At 47.3% G+C, this 21,698-nt stretch overlaps 1 protein-coding gene across 2 annotated transcripts in view; it reads right to left on the minus strand.

The window, feature by feature from the left end:
- The window catches only part of CTNNBL1 (catenin beta like 1), a 234,562-nt gene that overhangs the window by 110,794 nt on the left and 102,070 nt on the right, over positions 1-21,698 (minus strand). For both annotated transcript variants that reach the window (XM_033963856.1, XM_033963855.1), the window contains exons 2-4: positions 19,320-19,499; positions 11,690-11,796; positions 1,385-1,524 (exon numbers count right to left, since the gene is read on the minus strand). In XM_033963856.1, coding sequence (XP_033819747.1) covers positions 1,385-1,524; positions 11,690-11,796; positions 19,320-19,352 — 280 coding nt within the window. In that variant the 5' untranslated portion in view covers positions 19,353-19,499. The remainder of the gene's footprint in view (positions 1-1,384; positions 1,525-11,689; positions 11,797-19,319; positions 19,500-21,698) is intronic.

Below are 21,698 nucleotides of genomic sequence, written 5' to 3' on the forward strand. Positions count from 1 at the left end.
CGCCACGACTCTCCTCTGGCCCGCCCCGACTCTCCTCTCCCCCTTGAAGTCCTGTCCCCACCCTGAAAGCCTGATGCCCCCCCCCCCCGACATCCGATTCACCCCGCAGGACCGCTCGCACCACCCCCCGACGTCCGATTCACCCCCCCCCCCCGCAGGACCGCTCGCACCCCCCCAGCCTCCCCACCCCCCCATCATCATGGAGAAGCTCCTACCGTTCTCCTGCTGCTTCCTCTGCCGGCGGTCCCGGGCCTTCTGTGAGCCCTGCTCTGAAATGCTTCCTCTTCCGGCGGTCCCGGCCCTTCTGTGAACCCTGCGTCTGCATTGCTTCCTCTTCCGGCGGTCCCACCCTTTCTCTGATGTCAGAGAAAGGGCGGGACCGCCGGAAGAGGAATTAGCAGGAGAACGGTAGGAGCTTCTCCATGATGATGGGGGGGGGGTGAGGCTGTGGGGGTGCGAGCGGTCCTTCGGGGTGGGGGTGTGAGCGGTCCTGCGGAGGGGGGGGAACTATGTAAAAAAAAGTTGTAAAACGCGCTCACGCGTATAACGCGCAAGGTTATGCACAGTTTGTAAAAATCATGCGTGAAAATACGGTAAACATTTACACAGAGAAAAAAAAACCTTCCAGCTTCAAGACTGTGAGCCTAAGTCCTAAAAACTGACACCGCCTGTTCTCAATCTCTCTTCATACAAAGTTGGACTTTTGAGTTCAAGAAGGTAAGATCTTGAACAGAGACAAACATCTTAAGGAGCCTTAAGATGTGGGTATATATTTCCCAACGCTCCTGATCGGCCTGGCCGCTGTAATATGGGCCAGCTGCAATCAATCGACACTATTCTTCAATACCCCTGAATAAAATTATAGGGTAGGAACAGATTGAACATGGGAGGCAGTATTAAAGAGGGTGATGGGTCAAAAGCACGCGAGGACAAAGGCGCGCAGACAACTGAGCGCAGGGCTTGATCACGCCCAAGAAAAAGTGTATTTTAAAGGGCTCTGATGGGGGGCGTGGAGGGGAACTCCCACTCTACTTAATAGGGATCGCGCTGCCATGTTGGGGGGTGTGGGGGGTGTAACCCCCCCCCCACACATTATACTGAAAATTTAACTTTTTCCCTAAAAAACAGGGAAAAAGCTAAGTTTCCAGAATAATGAGTGGAGTTAAAACCCCCAAACCCCCCACAACGCCAGCGCAATCTCTATTAAGTAAAGTGGGGGGTTCCCCACCAACACCCCCTTTCGGAGCCCTTTAAAATACGTTTTTTTCTTCGGCATGATCAAGCCCTGCGCTCAGTTGTCTGCGCGCCTTTGTCCTCGCACGCTTTAGATTATGAACCATTAAAGAGGCACCAGGAGATAAGGGCCTTAGATAGCAAAGGATATCTGTATTGTCATGTCCGAGCAGACCCAGCAGAGAGTGGACAGCATTCAGCTCCACCAGAAGGTGGTACAGGTCTGGCATGGTGGCAACGACATGCATCTCCTGTACGATGTCATTTAAATCGAGCTCCGACTCCATAAACCTGCCGAAGAAGAAGAAAAAAGTCAGGCAAGAAGAAGGAACATTTCCAACACATATTTAATAACAAAAACTAACGTAGGGTTACCTGAGGTTTAGCAAGTGAAGACCCTTTCAGGCCAGTGTAAAGAGAAGGGTAGAAGTGGGGTTATAAGACTAGGCAAAGGCACCAAAAGGGCAAAATTGGTATTTCCTGAAACACTGGACAAGGTTCCCCACCTGTGGGGTGGAGTTGCAGCTCTAGAAAACGTAAGTGAATCAAGGTGCCACATGGCATAGGGCACTAGTTTCCTGAAGGACATCCAGCTATTAAGTGGAATTATAAAAGGGGTGCGATCCGTCCCAGGCTTGGTTGTCTTAAGGGCGCGGTGGCACCCATCCTCTTCTCTGTTCTCCCCCACTCACCCACCCGCTTGCTCCCTGCTCACTTGCCTGCCCGCTCGCACCCTGCTCCTCTCCTTACCGTGCGCGCCCCTTGCCTTCCTCCAGGACCCGCACCTAGAAAGTGACATCAAAGGAGGTACAGGAAAAGGAAAGGGGACACATGCGACGGAGGAGGGGTGCCCCTCACCCTTTCTACGCCACTGCAGCTATTCAAGCTGTCAAGATACCCACAATAAATATGCATGAGAGAGCTGTATGTCCAGTCCAATGGCGGAGGGGCGCATGCAAATTTACCTCACATTTATTGTGAACACCCCGACTGGACGGATGTCCCCCCAGTACTAGAAGTTCAGAAGAATCTACTCCACAGATCCTTCGTGACAGGAAAGGTTCCTCAGGAGTGAAGAATGTTCCTTTTCATAAAAGTGGTAATAATTAGGACTGCATTTCAATCAAGATTTTTAAACGCAATTAAAGGAATTTTATTTCCCACTGCAGCTCCTTGTGAATCTGGGCAAGTCAATTAACCCTCCACTGCCCCAGGTACAAAATAAATACCTCTATATTATGTAAACCGCTTTGACTGTAACTACAGAAAGGCAGTAAATCAAATCCCAACCCCCTTCCCTTCCCTAAAGGACTAATAATTTCCTTCCTTCCCACTCCCAGGATCCAATATCTACCCCTTTTCCTCTTCCATCCCTCCCTCTTCTCTTCCCCCACATCCATTCTCTTTTCCCTTCATTCCTCTAGCTATCACCTCTCCCTCATCCCCATAAGCAGCTACACAAGCTTGATGGGAAGTAGCTACTGGACCACTGGTGGTCGCTCCAGATCTGCTTATGGATCTGCAGCTCACTCCCCTCTCACCATCTGTGGTTTGGCATATGTTCTCCCCTCTATCTACCTTAAAAGTAGTTTTTTGTTAGTCTCCAGCAACAGCAGGGTTGCACATACAAGGCCTACGGCCTGTCCAAAGCTTTCCCTCTGGAGCTTCCTGCCTTCTCTACCATCACTGGGCAGGACGGGTCAGAAGGAAAGCTCCGGACCAGACTGCAGGCTGCATATGTCCAATATCCCCACTGCCAGGGACCAACAGAAGATTACCATTAATGTAGACTGGCGGGCGTGATGTTGAATTGCAAGTATGAGTGAAGATGCCAGATCACACCGAGGATAGGGATTGGGAATCAAAGAGAGCAGAAGAGATGCTGCAATGTAATTAATATCTATATATCTAACATTACTGTACACATGTAAATTCATAATCTGTTTGTCTATGCATTATGTATGTCAACCTTGTAGCCTGTTCTGAGCTCGTTGGGGAGGACGAAATATAGAACTAACCAAATAAATAATGAATTAATCATGAAGTTAACCGTGATTAACTTGCAGCCCTAATAAAAATGAGGTTGCAATTTACAGGTCAGTTGCCCGACTCTAGTGATGAGAATATTAACGAAGAGACTTATGAAGGAAAAGAATAGTAAAGAATCTTGAATCTAACAGTGTGGATTTTGATTTTTTTTTTTTTTTAATTGCTTGTCTTTCTATACCCAAGTTCAAAATGAATTATAAGCATATTGTACCTCATTTATTCGTGTCCTCTATCCTGGACGACCACCAACCGGTCGGATTTTTGGGATAGCCCTAATGAATATGCATGAGAGAGATTTGCATATACACTTCCCCCTCCCCATTCGCGGTTTCAGCAATCGCGATTTCACATATTCGTGATTTTTTGGGGAGGGGGGAAAAAAAGAAAAAAAAAAAACACCGTTTAGCCTTCCCCCCGGCGAGGGATAGGGGCAGAGCCGGACCGCAAATGGTGAAATACCGCAAATATCTTCTGGTCCGGCTTTGACCCACCCCCGCCTCCCTCCTGCCTTCCCGGCCTTACCTGGTGGTCTAGCGGGCTTTCAGGGCAGGAGCGATCTTCCTACGCTCCTGCCCCGTGTAGATCGCCAATAGGAAATGGCTGTGGGGAGTTCCCGTCGTAGTCTCGAGAGACTACGGGAACTCACGGCAGCTATTTCCTATTGGCGATCGGCACGGGGCAGGAGCGTAGGAAGATCGCTCCTGCCCCGAATGCCCGCTAGACCACCAGGTAAAGCCGGGATGCCGGGGGGAAGGCAGGAGGGAGGCAGGGGTGGGTCAGAGCCGGACCAGAAGATATTTACGGTATTTCACCATTTGCGGTCCGGCTCTGCCCCTTTCCCCCGGAAATCCAGAAGGAGAAGTGTAATGGAGGTGAAAGGCATGCAAATCTGCCCCATACATATTCATTAGAGCTATCCCGAAAACCCGACTGGCTGGTGGTCGTCCAGGACAGGGTTGGGAACCACTGCTCTAGCTCATGAACTGAAGTGGGATGGAGGTCAGCTCAAAAACAAGATCAGGAAATAAATACTTTTTCGGCTGTGGATGCCTGTATGCCCTCCTGAATGTAAACCACTTAGACTATATGTGGTATATAAATGCTTAAATAAATAGAACAGTGAGAGAGCAAGTCTTAAACAAATGGATGACCTTTGCAGTTCAATTTTCAAGGATAGGAATCATTCTTTAAAGCTCAAGAATAATCTGAGCTTACTCAATAGGCACAAGTTGTCCGCCTTAATGAGGCAGCATTCACTTCTCTATCTCTCAAACCCCCCCCCCCAAAAAAAAAAAAACTCTTCCGTTCCTGGCTTTGACAATAACAAAGCTCTCTAAATTCTGGAGAAATCCAGCTAGTAATAAATTAACAAATGGTTGATGTCTGGTTTTACGTAAAAATTTGTTTTATTGTACAGATGTGTTATGTCGATTGAGTACGAATATTTTGCTATCTGTCTACAACAGTTTTCCAAACTTTGGGTCAGAACTCAGGATCCAAAAATTGGCTTTCGAACTTACAACCTAGGTGGACTCTCCATTGGTACATCGTTATTCAGCACTTTCAGAGAGGTTACACAATTGTATTTTCACACAATCATTGGGGTCACAGGCACAAAAGATTTGGAAGCACGAGCCTAGAATCAGGGCTGTGGAGTCGGAGTCGAGGAGTCGGAGTAAATTTCGGGTACCTGGAGTCGGAGTCTGAAGTACAAAAAACTGAGGAGTTGGAACATTTATCTACCGACTCCATTTTTGAACTTGGCATACCAATCACGAGCGATTCTTTCAGCTATAGCACCCACTATTTACACAGCACAAATGTTGCTAGCAGCTTCTGCGGCCTTAGAACCTTGATTAAAAGCAAAAAGAAGGTGGTGTCAAAAATGCTCATTTCTCTGAACTTGACATTCCATTTTAACGATCTGAAAATTAACCAGTGCTGTGGAGTCAGAGTCGGAGGAAATTTTGGGTACCTGGAGTCGGAGTCGGAGTCTGAAATACAAAAAACTGAGGAGTCGGAACATTTATCTACCGACTCCATTTTTGAACTTGGCATACCAATCACGAGCGATTCTTTCAGCTATAGCACCCACTATATACACAGCACAAATGTTGCAAGCAGCTTCTGCAGCCCTAGAACCTTGATTAAAAGCAAAAAGAAGGTGGTGTCGAAAATGCTTATTTCTCTCAACTTGACATTCCATTTTAACGATCTGAAAATTAACCAGTGCTGTGGAGTCGGAGTCGAGGAGTCGGAGGAAATTTCGGGTACCTGGAGTCGGAGTCGGAGTCAGAAGTACAAAAAACTGAGGAGTCGGAGTCGGAACATTTATCTATCGACTCCACAGCCCTGCCTAGAATTTTAGACAGTGTGAAATACGATTTATTTAATTAAACAAATACACAACCTCACAAACTAAAGGCTCACGGTTTCTCTTATATATAACTGAAATTAAAGGGAGGAAAAGACCTCAAGAACTCCAAGGATCAAGGTTTTAGAGTACTCTGGCCAAGTTTCCATACATCGGAGCCATCACTGGTCCTAAAAACCTCCCTTAATCCCTATAGTATACTAATAGTACGTTAATGTCCAAACTGTGAGCTGAGTAAGGGACGATAATTGCCAGAACCCAAAATTGGCTTGGTAGTATGGTTTAAAAGTCTTCGAAAGTTATTGTTACAGTTTGGTAACGCAATGTCAGCTTAAACTTGTATTTTAGCTGAAGTATGTTTTATGTTTTTATGAATTCATACACCGTTTTTGACAGGAGTTGCCATCCAACAAATCACGTATAATTGGAAGGATTGGAAAAGATTGAATTATAGCTTTTGGTGGAATTCAGTGTGTCACTTGTATAAAATGGAAAGAGCGTTAGCAGTTCAAAAAGGATATTTTAATAAATTTAAGGATGTGTGGGGGCCATTAATAAATTATTGTAATGAATAGTTATCATTTTTCCCTGTATAACATAAATGATTGTATGGGGTGGGAGGGGTGGGATTTTGTTTTTCATCATTAAATATGAAGGGAAGGATAGAATATATTGTATTATATTTTGTAGTTTATTTGATATTGATGTGGTGGGTGGGAAGGGGATAAATCTTATTTATGGAGAATTTTGTGGATTTTCAAGTGATGTATTCATGTAATTGCTGTTATTTTCTGTGCACTTGATGTAAAATATAAAACGAATAAAGAATATATAAAAAAAAGAATTCAGACACCGCCTAGAAGGCTGATTGGGCGGTATAAGAAATTTTAAATAAGCTTGAAACTTCGGTGCTGTGCTCACTCAGTAGGTAATGCGCCAGCCAGCGCTAAAAACCTCTTCCACGCTTTTATAAAAGGGAGGGTTAGCTTGTGAGCACACTAGGGACAGAAAAGTACCTGCATATACAGTAGTATAAGTAAATCGCTTAGATTGTACTCACAGAAAAGCGGTATATCAAATCCATGACCCATTGTGGAATTCACTGCCACACTATAGCAGAAATGAAAAAGATCTTTCATCTTTTAAAAAATTATTGAAAACTTTTTTGTTTCAAGACGCTTTTGATGTTTAATATGCTTTATTTTGGACCCTTCACATTTTGTTACGGATATCAACCTCATTAACCCCTTTTCCCTCCCTTTCGTTTTTTTCCTTTTATGTAATTTCCAATATAGAATGAAGTTGTAACTTTTCCCCCCTTTTCCCCTCTTCAATCATGTCTGTCTTTAATATGAATGCAAATATGTTAGTTGATTTATTTAATTTGTATGTTGTTTTGGTTGTTCAATTGTATGCGAGACCACTATCGAGTGGCTTTTTAAATTGTACATCGCTTAGAAAATTTGTATAAGCGATTCATCAAATGGTAATAAAACTTGAAACTTTACCCTCTGTCATTTAATTATTCATCTTAAACCATAACAAGGGACACAAAAGACATTCGAGGAGAGACTGGAAGCCCTGAATATGTATACCCTAGAGCAGGAGTAGGCAAGTCCGGTCCTCGAGAGCCGGAGCCAGGTCAGGTTTTCAGGATAGCCACAATAACTATGCATGAGATAGATTTGCATCTCAAGGAGGCAGTGCGTGCAAATCCTTCTCGTACATATTCATTGTGGAGATCCTGAAAACCCGGCCTGACTCTGGCTCTTGAGGATGGGAATTGCCTACCCCTGCCCTAGAGGAAAGGAGGGACGGGGAGATGCGATTCAGACGTTCAAATACTTGAAAGGTATTAACGTAGAACAAAATCTCTTCCAGAGAAAGGAAAATGGTAACACCAGAGGGCACAATTTGAGTTTGAGGGGTGGTAGATTCAAGAGCAATGTTAGGAAATTCTACTTTACGGAGAGGGTGATGGATGCCTGGAATGCGCTCCCGAGAGAGGGGGCGGAGAGGAAAACGGGGACAGAGTTAAAAAAAGCGTGGGATGAACACAGAGGATCTAGAATCAGAAAATAATGGGTATATACTGAAGGAACTAAGGCCAGTACTGGGCAGACTTGCACGGTCTGTATCCTATATATGGCCATTCAGTTAAGGACGGGCTGGGGAGGGCTTTGACGGCTGGGATGGTTTAGACAGGTTGGAGTAAACTTTGATGGAGACTCCAGTAGATAGAACCTGAGCGCACTACCAAGCAGAACTCTAGGTTTCTGGCCCAGATCTATCTAAGAAAAAGGACCATTTAAATTAAATTATTCATTTATAGAGCGTATATGGTTGGGCAGACTGGATGGGTCATTATATTATTCTTGAGACTACTTAAGGCGGTAATCTTCCCTCCCCATCCTTGAGTGCTGCCAATGGGTCAAGTTTTGAACCATGCATGAAGGACATCTCTAAACAATGGGACTAATAGATACGTAAATCTCATGCATATTGGTTTAGCAAGGCATCATCTCTGGCTTAGTTTTCTTTTTTTCCCGCTATCCTATTTATATTATTATATTCCTGCTTTGATTTATTGTAGACCGCTTTGCTATCGCTAATAATTACTGTTGGTGGCCCTCGAAGACTGGGAATGAAGACCAAGGACATAAGAGAAAATTTAACAGAAAATTATAAAAACATATACATTATTTACAGCGTTAAGAGTACCGTATTTTCGCGGATATAACGCGCGCGTTATACGCGTTTTTACCTACCGCGCATACCCCTCGCGCGTTATATGCCTGAGCGCGGTATACAAAAGTTTTTAAACAAAGTTCCCACCCCGCCCGACGCCCGATTCACCCCCCCAGCAGGACCGCTCGCACCCCCACCCTGAACGACCGCTCGCACGCGCTCCCACCCGCATCCGCATCCACGATCGGAGCAAGAGGGAGCCCAAGCCCTCTTGCCCGGCCGACTCCCCGACGTCCGATACATCCCCCCCCCCCGGCAGGACCACTCGCACCCCCACCCCGAAGGACCGCCGACTTCCCGACAATATCGGGCCAGAAGGGAGCCCAAACCCTCCTGGCCACGGCGACCCCCTAACCCCCCCCCGCACTACATTACGGGCAGGAGGGATCCCAGGCCCTCCTGCCCTCGACGCAAACCCCCCCCCCCCCCCAACGACCGCCCCCCCCAAGAACCTCCGACCGCCCCCCCAGCCGACCCGCGACCCCCCTGGCCGACCCCCACGACCCCCCCACCCCCCTTCCCCGTACCTTTGGTAGTTGGCCGGACAGACGGGAGCCAAACCCGCCTGTCCGGCAGGCAGCCAACGAAGGAATGAGGCCGGATTGGCCCATCCGTCCTAAAGCTCCGCCTACTGGTGGGGCCTAAGGCGCGTGGGCCAATCAGAATAGGCCCTGGGGGCACGGCCTGAGGCACATGGGCCCAACCCGACCATGTGTCTCAGGCCGCGCCCCCAGGTGGGACCTAAGGCTCCAGGGCCTATTCTGATTGGCCCACGCGCCTTAGGCCCCACCAGTAGGCGGAGCTTTAGGACGGATGGGCCAATCCGGCCTCATTCCTTCGTTGGCTGCCTGCCGGACAGGCGGGTTTGGCTCCCGTCTGTCCGGCCAACTACCAAAGGTACGGGGAAGGGGGGTGGGGGGGTCGTGGGGGTCGGCCAGGGGGGTCGCGGGTCGGCTGGGGGGGCGGTAGGAGGTTCTTGGGGGGGGCGGTCGTTGGGGGGGGAGGGGGGTTTGCGTCGAGGGCAGGAGGGCCTGGGATCCCTCCTGCCCGTAATGTAGTGCGGGGTGGGGTTAGGGGGTCGCCGTGGCCAGGAGGGTTTGGGCTCCCTTCTGGCCCAACTACACAAAGGTACGGGGAAGGCGGGTGGGGGTGTCGTGGGGGTCGGCCAGGGGGGTCGCGGGTCGGCTGGGGGACGGGCGGAGGTTCTTGGGGGGGGGGCGGTCATTGGGGGGAGGGGGTTTGCGTCGAGGGCAGGAGGGCCTGGGATCCCTCCTGCCCGTAATGTAGTGCGGGGTGGGGTTAGGGGGTCGCCGTGGCCAGGAGGGTTTGGGCTCCCTCCTGGCCCGATATTGTTGGGGAGTCGGCGGTCCTTCGGGGTGAGGGTGCGAGTGGTCCTGCCGGGGGGGGGATGTATCGGACGTCGGGGGGGGGCATCAGGCTTTCAGGATGGGGACAGACCTTCAAGGGGGGACAGTGCACGGAAAGTCAGGGGGGGTGAACGGAGAGTCGGGACAGCGCACAGAAAGTCAGGGCAGTGCACGGAAGTCAGGGGGGGTGAACGGAGAGTCGGGACAGCGCACGGAAAGTCAGGGCAGTGCACGGAAGTCAGGGGGGGTGAACGGAGAGTCGGGACAGCGCACGGAAAGTCAGGGCGGGCGAAAGGAGCGTCGGGCATCATGCGCGGTATACAAAAGTTTTTGTACATGTCATTGTGATTTCTGCGCGCTATACCCGTGTGCGCGTTTTACACGGGTGCGCGTTATATCCGCGAAAATACGGTAGTCGAATGACTGGGCTAAACAGCTGTGCTGCATAAAATTCAGCATGCTGTTTAATGATTTCTCTAAAGGAGCTAGTAGAGTTTTCCGAGGACTGAGGTATGAAGTCCTATTCTTGCATTTTGGACTTGAAGCCTTCGAAAAAGAGTTACAAGGGCGAGGGAAAACACAACAGATTGTTTATTTAAAAGGCTCGCTATACCACCTTTCCATAGGTCAAGGCAGCGTACAGACTAATATCAAAAGACAGACAGGAACTCCATTCTAAAACGTACAGTAAAAAGCATTCATACATTAATTCACATATGTAGCACATAAAAAAAAAAATCCACACTTAACAGGTTGCAAATCTCTCTCTCAAATTCTTTCTTGCAACATGGCCAAATAAACAGTCCTCAGTCGGGTGAGCCGAATGCTTTAATAAAAAAGTGAGTCTTTATTGCTGCTTTGAATGCTAGAAATGATATTAAACCCTTTACTGAATGTGGTAAATCATTCCACAGTTTTAGGGCATAAAAAAGAAAAAAAGCCGAGTTTCTAGTTGACTCATAATAGGCCTTTGAATTAGAGCCAAAGTGACAAACGTGAATAATGATGCAGAGATGATTCACACATTTACAGATAGTAAATTCCGGAAAAAAATTGTTTTAAACCAATGTGGGTGTGGGGGGAGGCTGACCAAGGACCTTCTGCCTTAAAGAGACCTTCTTGCGGTTACTAGAGGTCAGGCCAGAGGTTCATTTGCTCAGAGCAAGTATATTTGCAGTTAAGCATTAGTTTTGTGTGAGATGGGATTCTCATCATAGCTGCGTTTTGATTCTATCCTATTTGGGTTTCTTAATTATTTATATTTTAATATTCTTCTATGCAGTTTTAGCATCCTATAAAGGGCCCCCCAAAGCAATTTACATCAACAAAATTATATATAGCAAGCAATCTTCTTTTTCGGTTTTTATGGCAGTTCAGCTCTCTCAGGAATATATCTGTGCTTATTTCAATAACAACAAAATTAGGAGAAAAATCAGTGGAAAACGACTCACCATTTTTATAGAAAAATATCCGCATTTACTTTGCTGGAAAAGTTACGTTTACCAGTTTTGGTACACTGAATATTAAAATCGTGAGCACATGACTGGAAGGACCATTCAGGTCCTTATTTGCCATCATTTATTATAATTAAAGACCTATGCATTCAGTACAAAAAAGAGATTATGAATGTACCCTGGTAAGCCCTTTTCTTGTAGATAGGCGAGATATTCTAGAAACTGGGTTATTTCCCCATACTGGCATGCTACAGAAGAATCCACTCCGGATTTTTCACTCTGCCTCTGGAGAATTTCACTGTGCTCTTTAGCTCCCTCTAGAGTTAGCACCAAGAATAAGAAAAAGGTAGATACAGGATAGAGCCACGTCAAGAGTGAAAATTCCAAACAAAAGCCAGCTTCCGTGTTGCCAACCCTACTCCTACTGCCTTTTTATACATTCCACTAAAAAGCTCCTTCCTTACTTCTCAGGGTTGTCGGGAAACTTGATTCGCAGCTCTTGGTTTTTGTAAGACCTTTTCTCAAATGTCAGGATCATCTTTTTCACTGAACTTTCATCCAGAGGTTCATCCTGTGAGAAAGTGAGAAACCTATGGGTTAGAATGAATATGTCACTTCTAAAAAAGAGAGAGAAAGAAAGAGAGAGAGAAAGAGAGAGAGGGAGAGAGAGAAAGAGAGAGAGGGAGAGGGAGAAAGAGAGAGAAGAGAGAAAGAGAGAGAGAAGAGAGAGGGAGAAAGAGAGAGGAAGAAAAAGAGAGAAGAGAGAGAGGGAGAAAAAGAGAGAGAGAGAGGGAGAAAGAGGAGAGAAGAGAGAAAAAGAAAAGAGAGAAAGGGAGAAAAAGAAAGAGAGAGAAAGAGAAAAAGAAAGAGAGAGGGAAAAAGAGAGAGGGAGGAAGAGAGAGAGAAGAGAAATAAGAGAGAAAGAGAAGAGAGAGAGAGGGAGAAAGAGAAAGAGGAAAGAAGAGAAGAGAAGAGAGAAAGAGAGAGAAAAAGAAAGAGAGAGAGAGAGGGAGAAAAAGAAAGAAAGAGAGAAAGAGAAAGAGAGAGAGGGAGAAAGAGAGAAAGAGAGAATGAGAGAAAGAGAGAGGGGGGAGGAGGGGGACAGCGGACAGAAGTTAAAAAGTTTAGTTTAGTTTATTTCTAGTTCACCTTCAATCAAAATGGATTACATACAATCACATACACAATAAAAATGGTTAAAATACATACCAAAAATGTTAAACATATGATAACAATCTGCTGCCTCCTAAGACCCAACATGTTACCAGGTAGCACATTTCATTTACGGAGCATGTCTCATTTTTACAATCATTTGCACTATCGCAGTGTTGCTGAGTGCCATATTTCATAATACAAAGCAAATGTTTCTTGAACGATTTCTTAAATTCCTGCAAATTTTTCAGGTGTCGTAGAATGACAGGCAACCTGTTCCGCTCTATAGGACCTGCATATGAAAATACACTTTTCCTTATACACTTCTCCCTCCATATTCACGGTTTGTAGACTCACGATTTCGATTATTCACGATTTTTGTTTTGATGGCTTTTCCCCGCCCCGGTCCCATGCCCACAGCAATGACCTTCCTTTTCCCTGGCCTGGCTGTCGGACTGCACGCTTGCAGAAAGTGCCAGTTGTCAAGCCTTTCATCCCTCCCTCTTCCTTCCTGTTGCGGAGTTAGTCCCGGAGTGCTGACATCTTATTAGCTAGGGTGGCTGCCAATCGGTGTCATCAAGCCCCTTCAGGCCCTGGCTCTCCGCCTCTGATTGGCTACATCCAAAGAGCCTGCGTCGGCTCCCAGAGTGCAGTGTGCCCGCGGTAAGGCAGGTTTCTCCTGGAGCAGGGCTGAGGCGAAAGCGACAAAGAGCAAAGTTTCCTCCCTCACCCTGCTTCCCTTTCTCTCCTTCCGTGCCACAAGGAGGAATTAGAAACAGTCCTTGGATTTTAAACAGCTGCTGGCAGGCAGGATCACTGAGGCGGGTGGCGAAGAGTGCAAAGCTGAGCAGAGTCTGGGCAAGTACATAGAAATAGTTATTCGCGATTTCTCCGTATTCGCGGGCCCCTAACCCCCGCGAATACGGAGGGAGAAGTGTACTCTCATAATGCAAGCACCTCAAAGCTTGAAGAACAGGATGTTTCTTGTTTTTTTCCTTCTTAAGCTTTTAACATAGAGTATTCTTTGCCTGGGCTATTATTAGAAACACTGATGATGTTGAATGGTGCTTAAATGGCAACTCTGGCTGTGAGGCTCTAAGGCCAGTCACGGCATAGTGAGGGTGAGAGGCGCTCCCCTCCCCCTCATTCCCAGATGTCTCCTGCTGCATGCGTGCCCCCTTACCTTGTACCTCCGCACTGCAAGCAACAAGAACTTCAACAAGCTCCTCATGACTCCGTCGGCTCTCCCTCCGACATCACTTCCTTTGCGCAGCACCCGGAAGTGACATCAGTAGGATAGAGACAGTGTCATGAGGAACACGTTAAAGTTGTTGCTTCAGTGAACAACTGGAGGTACGGGGGAAGGTAAGGGAGACCCCAGGGAAGGTGTGGGAAGAGACGGGATATGGAGAGAAGGGGTGCCAGCGCCCCCAACATGGCACCTGGGGTGGACTGCCCCCCCTTACTGTGCCACTGATGTACGGGGGAAGGTAAGGGGGGGTGCGCCCCCCCACCAACATGGCACCTGGGGTGGACCGCCCCCCATTACTGTGCCACTGAGGTACGGGGGAAGGTAAGGGGGGTGCGCCCCCCCCACCAACATGGCACCTGGGTTGGACGGCTCCCCCTTACTGCACCACTGAGGTACGGGGGAAGGTAAGGGGGTGCGCCCCCCTACCAACATGGCACTTGGGGTGGTCCACCCCCCTTACTGCGCCACTGAGGTACGAGGAAAGGTAAAGGGGGGTGTTCCCCCCACCAACATGGCACCTGGGGTGGTTCTCCCCCCTTACTGCGCCACTGAGGTACAGGGGAAGGTAAGGGAGGTGTGCCCCCCAACCAACATGGCACCTGGGGTGGTTTGCCCCCCCCTTACTGCGCCACTGAGGTACGGGGGGAGGTAAGCCCCCCTACCAACATGGCACTTGGAGTGGTTCGCCCTCCTTACTGCACCACTGAGGTACGGGGGAAGGTAAGGGGGGGTGTGCCCCCACCAACATGGCACCTGGGGTGGTTCTCCCCCCCCTTACTGCGCCACTGAGGTACGGAGAAAGGTAAGGGGGGTGTGCCTCCCACCAACATGGCACCTGGGGTGGTTCTCCCTCCCCCTTTGCTGCATCACTAAGGCCAGTGCAGGCAGAGTTCTACGAGTTCTTTTATGATCCGCTTCCCATATATGGCAAGACAAATTAGGATGGGCTGGAGCTTCGATGACCACTCCAGTAGTCGGAATGGAAGAACAGTGGCCAGGCTGATTTCTAAAGTCTGTGTCCCAAAAGTGGCAAAGAAAGACCAGGATCAAGTATTTTTATATCATATTTGTTGTTGGTTTAATCAAGACTTGAGAATAAGCATGACTGCTGGGCAGACGGAGTGGACTGTTTAGGCCAGGGGTGTCCAACCTGCGGCCCCGTGAAGTATTTTGTGCGGCCCTGGTCGAAGGCGATGCAGTGTTTTCCTCTGCTGCCCCCGGGTGTTTACCGTCTTGCCAGCTCCCTCCTTTGTCTTGCTGCAGATTTCGCACGGCCCCGGAAAATTTTTTTTCGGCCAGTGCGGCCCAGGGAAGCCATAAGGTTGGACACCCCTGGTTTAGGCCTTTCTCTACCGTCCTCTACTATGTTAATATGAAAAGTTCATCGGCGACAACTAGAAACACTACCATGTAGTTTAATAGATTGCCACTTTAGAATAAAGGATCGATCATAGGGCAAGGGAGATGCTAGCTTTTAAGCCCTTTTCCATTCACTTAGCCCGTCTCCACCTTCATTCCATCAAAAGATTCAAACACAGAATAGCAGCAAAAGCCTGAGGAGCATTTTATTCTCAATGAGTCAGGGCTGTATGGATTATACAGGTATTCGTCGACTTACAACCTATGCAATTTACGACTGTTCGACTTTACGACGCGTTTACGACAGTTTCCAGCACTCCCAAGTCTCGCTACGCAGCGCGAGAGGTCGCCTCTTTTCTGTCACCGTGTTCCCGCGCGTCGCTCGGCAGCTAGCGAGAACATTCGCCTAGACACAAAACTTTTTAAACAAATGCACGAGCTCTGCTAGCCCATGACATGAATGAACGGGGAAGCTGGTCTCGCACCGTCGGCTGGTCCGGAAACTTCTTTCGAAGTTTAGCAGTGCATAGGGGAAGAAGATAGGTATCTTCTCTGATAGTGACTGATAACTATTTTCTGGCCAGGGATGGTTGCTCCATAATTCCATACCAGGGTCTGAATCAATTAGAATCTCTCCTGGGATCATCCCCAAATATGACTTGCAGGCCCTCCAACCAGCACAACTCGTAGAAGTCTTCTCATAAAGAGATCTCAGCTATCTCTGGTCAGGTGCACCAAATAACTGATTCACTTTACAACCATGCTGGGAAACATGAAACATTTTGATTCGTACTTTATAACTCCATAAAGAGAGTTTCTTTATGTTATTTGCTGTCCAATACAAGCGATTGTTTGAAACCGACTCCATACCTGCATTTGATTTCTTGTGAAGCTTTTTTCTCTCGTTCTTTCTTTACTTTTTATTCATAATTAGTCAAAATTACTTCGGTCTGCCACTGTTTCTTCAACAAACTGCAATACATGAATTCTATAGGATTGGTTATAGCTACAAGAACACGAAACCTCGTTTCAAGTTTATTTTTAATTTGATATACAAGATACTGACGACAGATGAGCCACCATATCTAGCACGTTTGCCGAATCTGTATACATCTGTAAGAAATCCAAGATCCCTCCAAATGAAAATGGCTCATAAACGCTGCTACAGCCACTTCGTCCCCCGCCTTTGGAACCAATTGCCTGCCCAGATAAGATCACAAGACTCGCTGATGACCTTCCAGAAAACGCTGAAGACCCGTCTCATCAATTGAGCAGTGCAGTGCTAGCGGACAACCTCCTCCAAGCTCCCCTTCCTTTCTCCGCTCCGCCTTCTCTCCTGTTCCCTGCTCCCCTCCCTTTAACTCCTTGCTCCCCCACTGCTGCCCTCCTCCCCAAATGCCTATAATTTTATTGTCCTGTAACTTTATTGTGAATGTCAATTCTAACCCGTTCTGAGCTCCCAGGAGAACGGGATAGAAATCTAAACAAACAACCAAAGAAATAAATAATTCCATCCCACAAGGAAATCATCCATGAGCATGTCAGAGATGCAATCTTCTCTGTTAATGGCCCAAAGTACTGGAACTCTCTACCGTTACCGCTTAAATCAATAACTTCTATAGATAAGTTTAAGGAAAACCTGAAAACTTACCTCTTCTCCAATGCATAGTCCCAACTCTAATGGAAAGCGCTATTGGTATCATGAAAAACAGTGAAAATTTCCCCAGTGCGTTTTCCTTCCCTTACTTTTTCCAACACATTTTGCAGTTCTTTTCTCGAACCCTAATTTCATGTATTTTATTGTTATTACAATTTCATTTACACTTCTCCCTCCGAATTCGCGAGGGTTAGGGTTGAGCCGGCCCGTGAATATGGAAAATTGCGGATAACTTTTAGGGCCGACTCTGACCCACCCCCGCCTCCCTCCTGCGTCCCGGACCTCCCCAGACCTTAAATGGTGGTAGCAGTGACGTGGGGAAGGAGCGATCTTCCTACACTCCTGCCCCATGCAGAGCCGTCATAAAAATGGCTGTCGTGAGTTCCCGTTGTAGTCTCATGAGACCACGGGACCTCACGGCAGCCATTTTTGATGACGGCTCTGCACGGGGCAGGAGTGTAGGATGATGGCTCCTGCCCCGCGTCACCCCTAGACCACCAGGTAAGGTCTGGGGAGGTCCGGGACGCAGTGATGGATCAGATTCAGCCTTAAAAAATAAGAGGCAAAAAAAAATCACGAATAACCGAATTTGCGAGTGCTAAACCCGTGGATTCGGAGGGAGAAGTGTAGATTGTAAGCCGCCCTAGGGCGGGGTAGTAAATTTTAAATAAACTTGGAAACTATCAGTAAGTCTAAGCGGTTTACAAAGTTAAAATAAATATAAAAGACAAAGATAGGAACGAACAGCAAAGAATTGTAACTTGATACATAAGGGGTAGAGCAGTGGTTCCCAAACCTGTCCTGGGGGACCCCCAGCCAGTCAGGTTTTCAAGATATCCCTAATGAATATGCATGAGAGAGATTTGCATATAATGGAAGTGACAGGTATGCAAATCTCTCTCATGCATATTCATTAGGGATATCTTGAAAACCTGACTGGCTGAGGGTCCCCCAGGACAGGTTTGGGAACCACTGGGGTAGAGGGATTAAGTTACATTGTAATAAAAAATAAAATAAAAGAGAGACACAGAAGGGATAGAGTTAAAGAGAATGCTTCTGGTTCGTTGTCGATTGAAGTTGGCTTATATATCGAAAGCGTCTTTAAACATAAATGATTTGAAAATGGATATAGAGCAGGGATCTCAAAGTCCCTCCTTGAGGGCCGCAATCCAGTCGGGTTTTCAGGATTTCCTCAATGAATATGCATTGAAAGCAGTGCATGCACATAGATCTCATGCATATTCATTGGGGAAATCCTGAAAACCCGACTGGTTTGCGGCCCTCAAGGAGGGCTTTGACACCCCTGATATAGAGTCTTGCCCCTACCCCACCCAATCCCTTCCAAAAAGACAAGGAGTTGGTTCATAACTTGGTATTGGACCAGTTTCTTTTTGCACCCACTGACCTGGTCAACGTAAATGGCACCACATACTGCAAAAAGTAAGCATATCCCATTTAATATGAGTTAACTTGTGATCAGACTTAAAGCATTCAGGGAAACTACAGGGAAGGAGCTGAAAATGTTTCAAACAGAAATGTTACTTCTGAATTATTGTACTGGAAACTACTACACAGTGTGAACATTTGAAACAGCCCAGAATAAAGCGGATACTGGTTCCGCTCAGATATTAAGATGAAAAGGAAGACTAGGTGAACACACTGTTTGAGATGACTTGCTGTTTGGAGGCAAAGACACAGCAGCTCAGAGAATAATGCAAAGCTGAAAGTAACCGATTTTCTCTAAGGTCGCCGAATCCTTTTGGTAACAAAATATTAACAGAACTCTCGGACAGCTCAATATCCCCTAGAGCAGGGGTGAGAAACTCAATCATATTAAGGGGCCGAAATCCAAAACACAGGCTAAGTCGCAGGCCAGACTCCGCCCAAACTCCGCCCCAGACCCCGCCCCCATAATAATACTGATTATAGCACCATTTTTTCCAATCATTTTTCATATATACACACACAATATAATCTTATTAACACATAACGGTAATGGTTAACCACAAAATTAAACTACACAAACCATACTGTATGCTTCTCAACATTCATTCCTACCAGAACACAAATACGGGACCAAATACTAAAAGTACTAATATATTTTTAAAAACACGCTACGATTCAAGATTCTGCATGCAGTACAACCCCCAGAGAAAAAGAAACAAATGAGCAGTGCAAAAGATAGACAGAAGATTAAAATGCTCAAAATTGACACAATTCAAACACTAACTTGAAACTAAAACCATTAACCCTACCTCTGTCTCCTTCCCTCCGTGCTGTGCCTCCCTCCAGCGGGTGTCTAACCTTCTGGCCGGCTCCAACCTGGCCATTTTATGTGGCCCGCAGTCCGATGCTCCCCGGTGTCATCTTGTGGCCAGCTCCCTCCTCCTCACAGCCGTAGTGTGCACGGAGCCGCGTGCAGCGGAAGCGTTCTCTCCGACGTTGCAACATCAGAGGGAATGCTTCTGGATGAGGTGTGGGACGTGGCTCCGCGCACACTACGGCTGTGAGATGCGGGCCGCATAAAACGACCAGGCGGGCTGGATTTGGCCCACGGGCCTTCAATTTGATACCTGTGCTCTAGAGGCATCAATACAATTATTGTAAAACTGGTTCCTCAAATTAAAGATCATATTTATGTTAATTATATTGACATTTTCCCTTTTTTTTTTACCTCTTCTTCCTCCTCCTCCTCTTTGTCAGCCATCTGGGCTGCTTTCTTATCATCATCTATGTCTTCCGCAGAGCCCACATCATCTTCTTGGTAGCGATTTCGTTCACGCCCAGCTTGCCTTCGGCGTGCTTTGATGTCTTCGCTGTCATCATCACGAGGTCGTTTTGTTCCTCTATCAGGCTGAAAAAGAATGTGAAAAGAAAGTTATACTTTGTCTCCCTTCCAGCTGGTGCCTGATCTCAAAAGTTGGGTAGAGTTTAACAAACAGCATCCAGGAAAGTAAGTGTATAGAGTGCTCCCCCATGAATTTGCGGTCTGCGGTCCCAGACATTCGCGGTATTTTCCAACCACGAAGGGGAGGCAGGAGAGGGCGGCCGGATTTAAAATACAAATATTTCCGGATCTGGCAGGAGATACCCGGAAGCGTTGTCGTGAGTTTTTGATTTTGAAGCCGGGAGTTATCGCTCTTGGAGCCTCCTTCTTTCTAAGACACCCATGCAAATGTGTGATAATATATCAAAAGCAAAAATATGTTTTCTTTGACCCTATACAACTGACAGCCTTTCTGTCAGCTGCACACCTGAAAGCTGGGACAACAATAACATGAATGTTCATTGTTTGATTTGGTCACTTACTTCAGTTTTTCCTTTTTTGTTATATTACAGTGGGACCTCGGTTTACGAGTGCGCCAGTTTGCGAGTGTTTTGCAAGACGAGCAAAACATTTGCAAACTTGGTGCCTCGTAAACCGAGCTTGCCTTGCTGTACGAGCGCCCTCCCCCCACGATCCGGCATCCCCCTCCCCCCTGCTCACATTGCCCCCCCTCCACCGCGATCCTACTTCCCTCCCCCCCCCCCGAGCAGTCAATGACACCCTTTACCCAACTTGGCATCAGTGCCGGTGCCTGAAGATCATCCCTCTTCTGGCGCGGTGCGTCGGAGATCCTCCTTCTTCTGGTCTGGGCTGGGCTGGCTTTGAGCATTTGCGCATGCTCAAAGCCTTCTGGTCTCGCTCTCAAATGCTCAAAGCCAGTACAGCCCAGCCCAGAAGAAGGAGGATCTCCGACGCACCGCCCCGCCGCGCCAGAAGAGGGAGGATCTTCAGGCACCGGCACTGGTGCCAAGTCGGGTAAAGGGTGTCATTGACTGCTCGGGGGGGGGGGGGGAGTAGGATCGCGGCGGAGGGGGGCAATGCGAGCCGGGGGGGGGGGGGGATGCCAGATCGCCGGGGGGGATGCCGGATCGCAGGGGGGGGGGTTGGAACAGCGTCGGATTCCTCAAGTGGGGGGAGAATGGAGCAGCGCCGGTAGCCTCGGGGGGGGGGGAGGAGGTGGAACCAATCAAAGCAGTTTCCCTTACTTCCTATGGGGAAACTTGCTTTGATATACGAGCAATTTGGTTTATGAGCATGCTTCTGGAACGAATTATGCTCGTAAACCAAGGTTCCACTGTACTAAGATTTTCTTGTTATGCTCACTGCTTTACATCTTGGATCCATTAATTGAGGACTTGAGGAGGAGATTATGAATATTTTTGCTTTGATTATAATTACTGTTTTACTTGGAATGTGTATTTTTCTTTAATGCCTCTCCTTTCTGTACAGGCGTATACTTGATTGTTTATTTGAAAATTGATAAATTTTTATTTTTTTTAAAAAAAAGAATACTTGGATTTCTGGGCAAAATTGCCAACTAGAGAATGACACAGGGACAAATTTGTCCCCGTCCCCGCAGGAACTCAATTTCCCTGTCCCGTTCCCCTGAGTTTTGTTGCTGTTTCTGTCCCTGCCCCATTCCTGTAAGCTCTGCATTAACTACACAAACCTCAAACACTTATGATTTTAAAGTGTTTGAGGCTTGTGTAGATGAGGACAGAGCTTGTAGGAATTGGGCAGGGACGGGAGAATGAAATCCCGCGGGGGCGGGGAAAAATTTGTCCCTGTGTCATTCTCTATTGCCAACGTCACGAAGCCCAAAGATTCCCTCTCCTCAAGTCACTTCGCTGCTCCCTATCCAGTTCAAACTCCTCTTAACGACCTACACGTGTATTCGCTCTGTGACTCCTCAGTTATCTGTCCTTTCTAATCTCTCTCCACGCTCCCCCCCACCCCTGCGTACCCTTCTCATCTAGGAACTCCAGAGTCTGTCCCTTCTACCTTGTTGCATCGTTTGTTTGGAACAAACTATCTGACTTCATATGTCGGGCTCCGTCTCTGGCCGTCTTCAAATCCAGACTCAAAGCCCACGTCTTTGAAGCTGCTTCAATTCCAAACTCCAACCCATCTTCTGACAACCAATATCTGTCTTATCATTCCCCCACCTGAGCACTGTGTTTTGATGCACCTTCTTGTCCAGTTTATTTGTGTTGACTAGATTGTAAG

This window comes from Geotrypetes seraphini, chromosome 11 (genome assembly GCF_902459505.1).
Source record: "Geotrypetes seraphini chromosome 11, aGeoSer1.1, whole genome shotgun sequence".
Taxonomy (NCBI): Eukaryota; Metazoa; Chordata; class Amphibia; order Gymnophiona; family Dermophiidae; genus Geotrypetes; species Geotrypetes seraphini.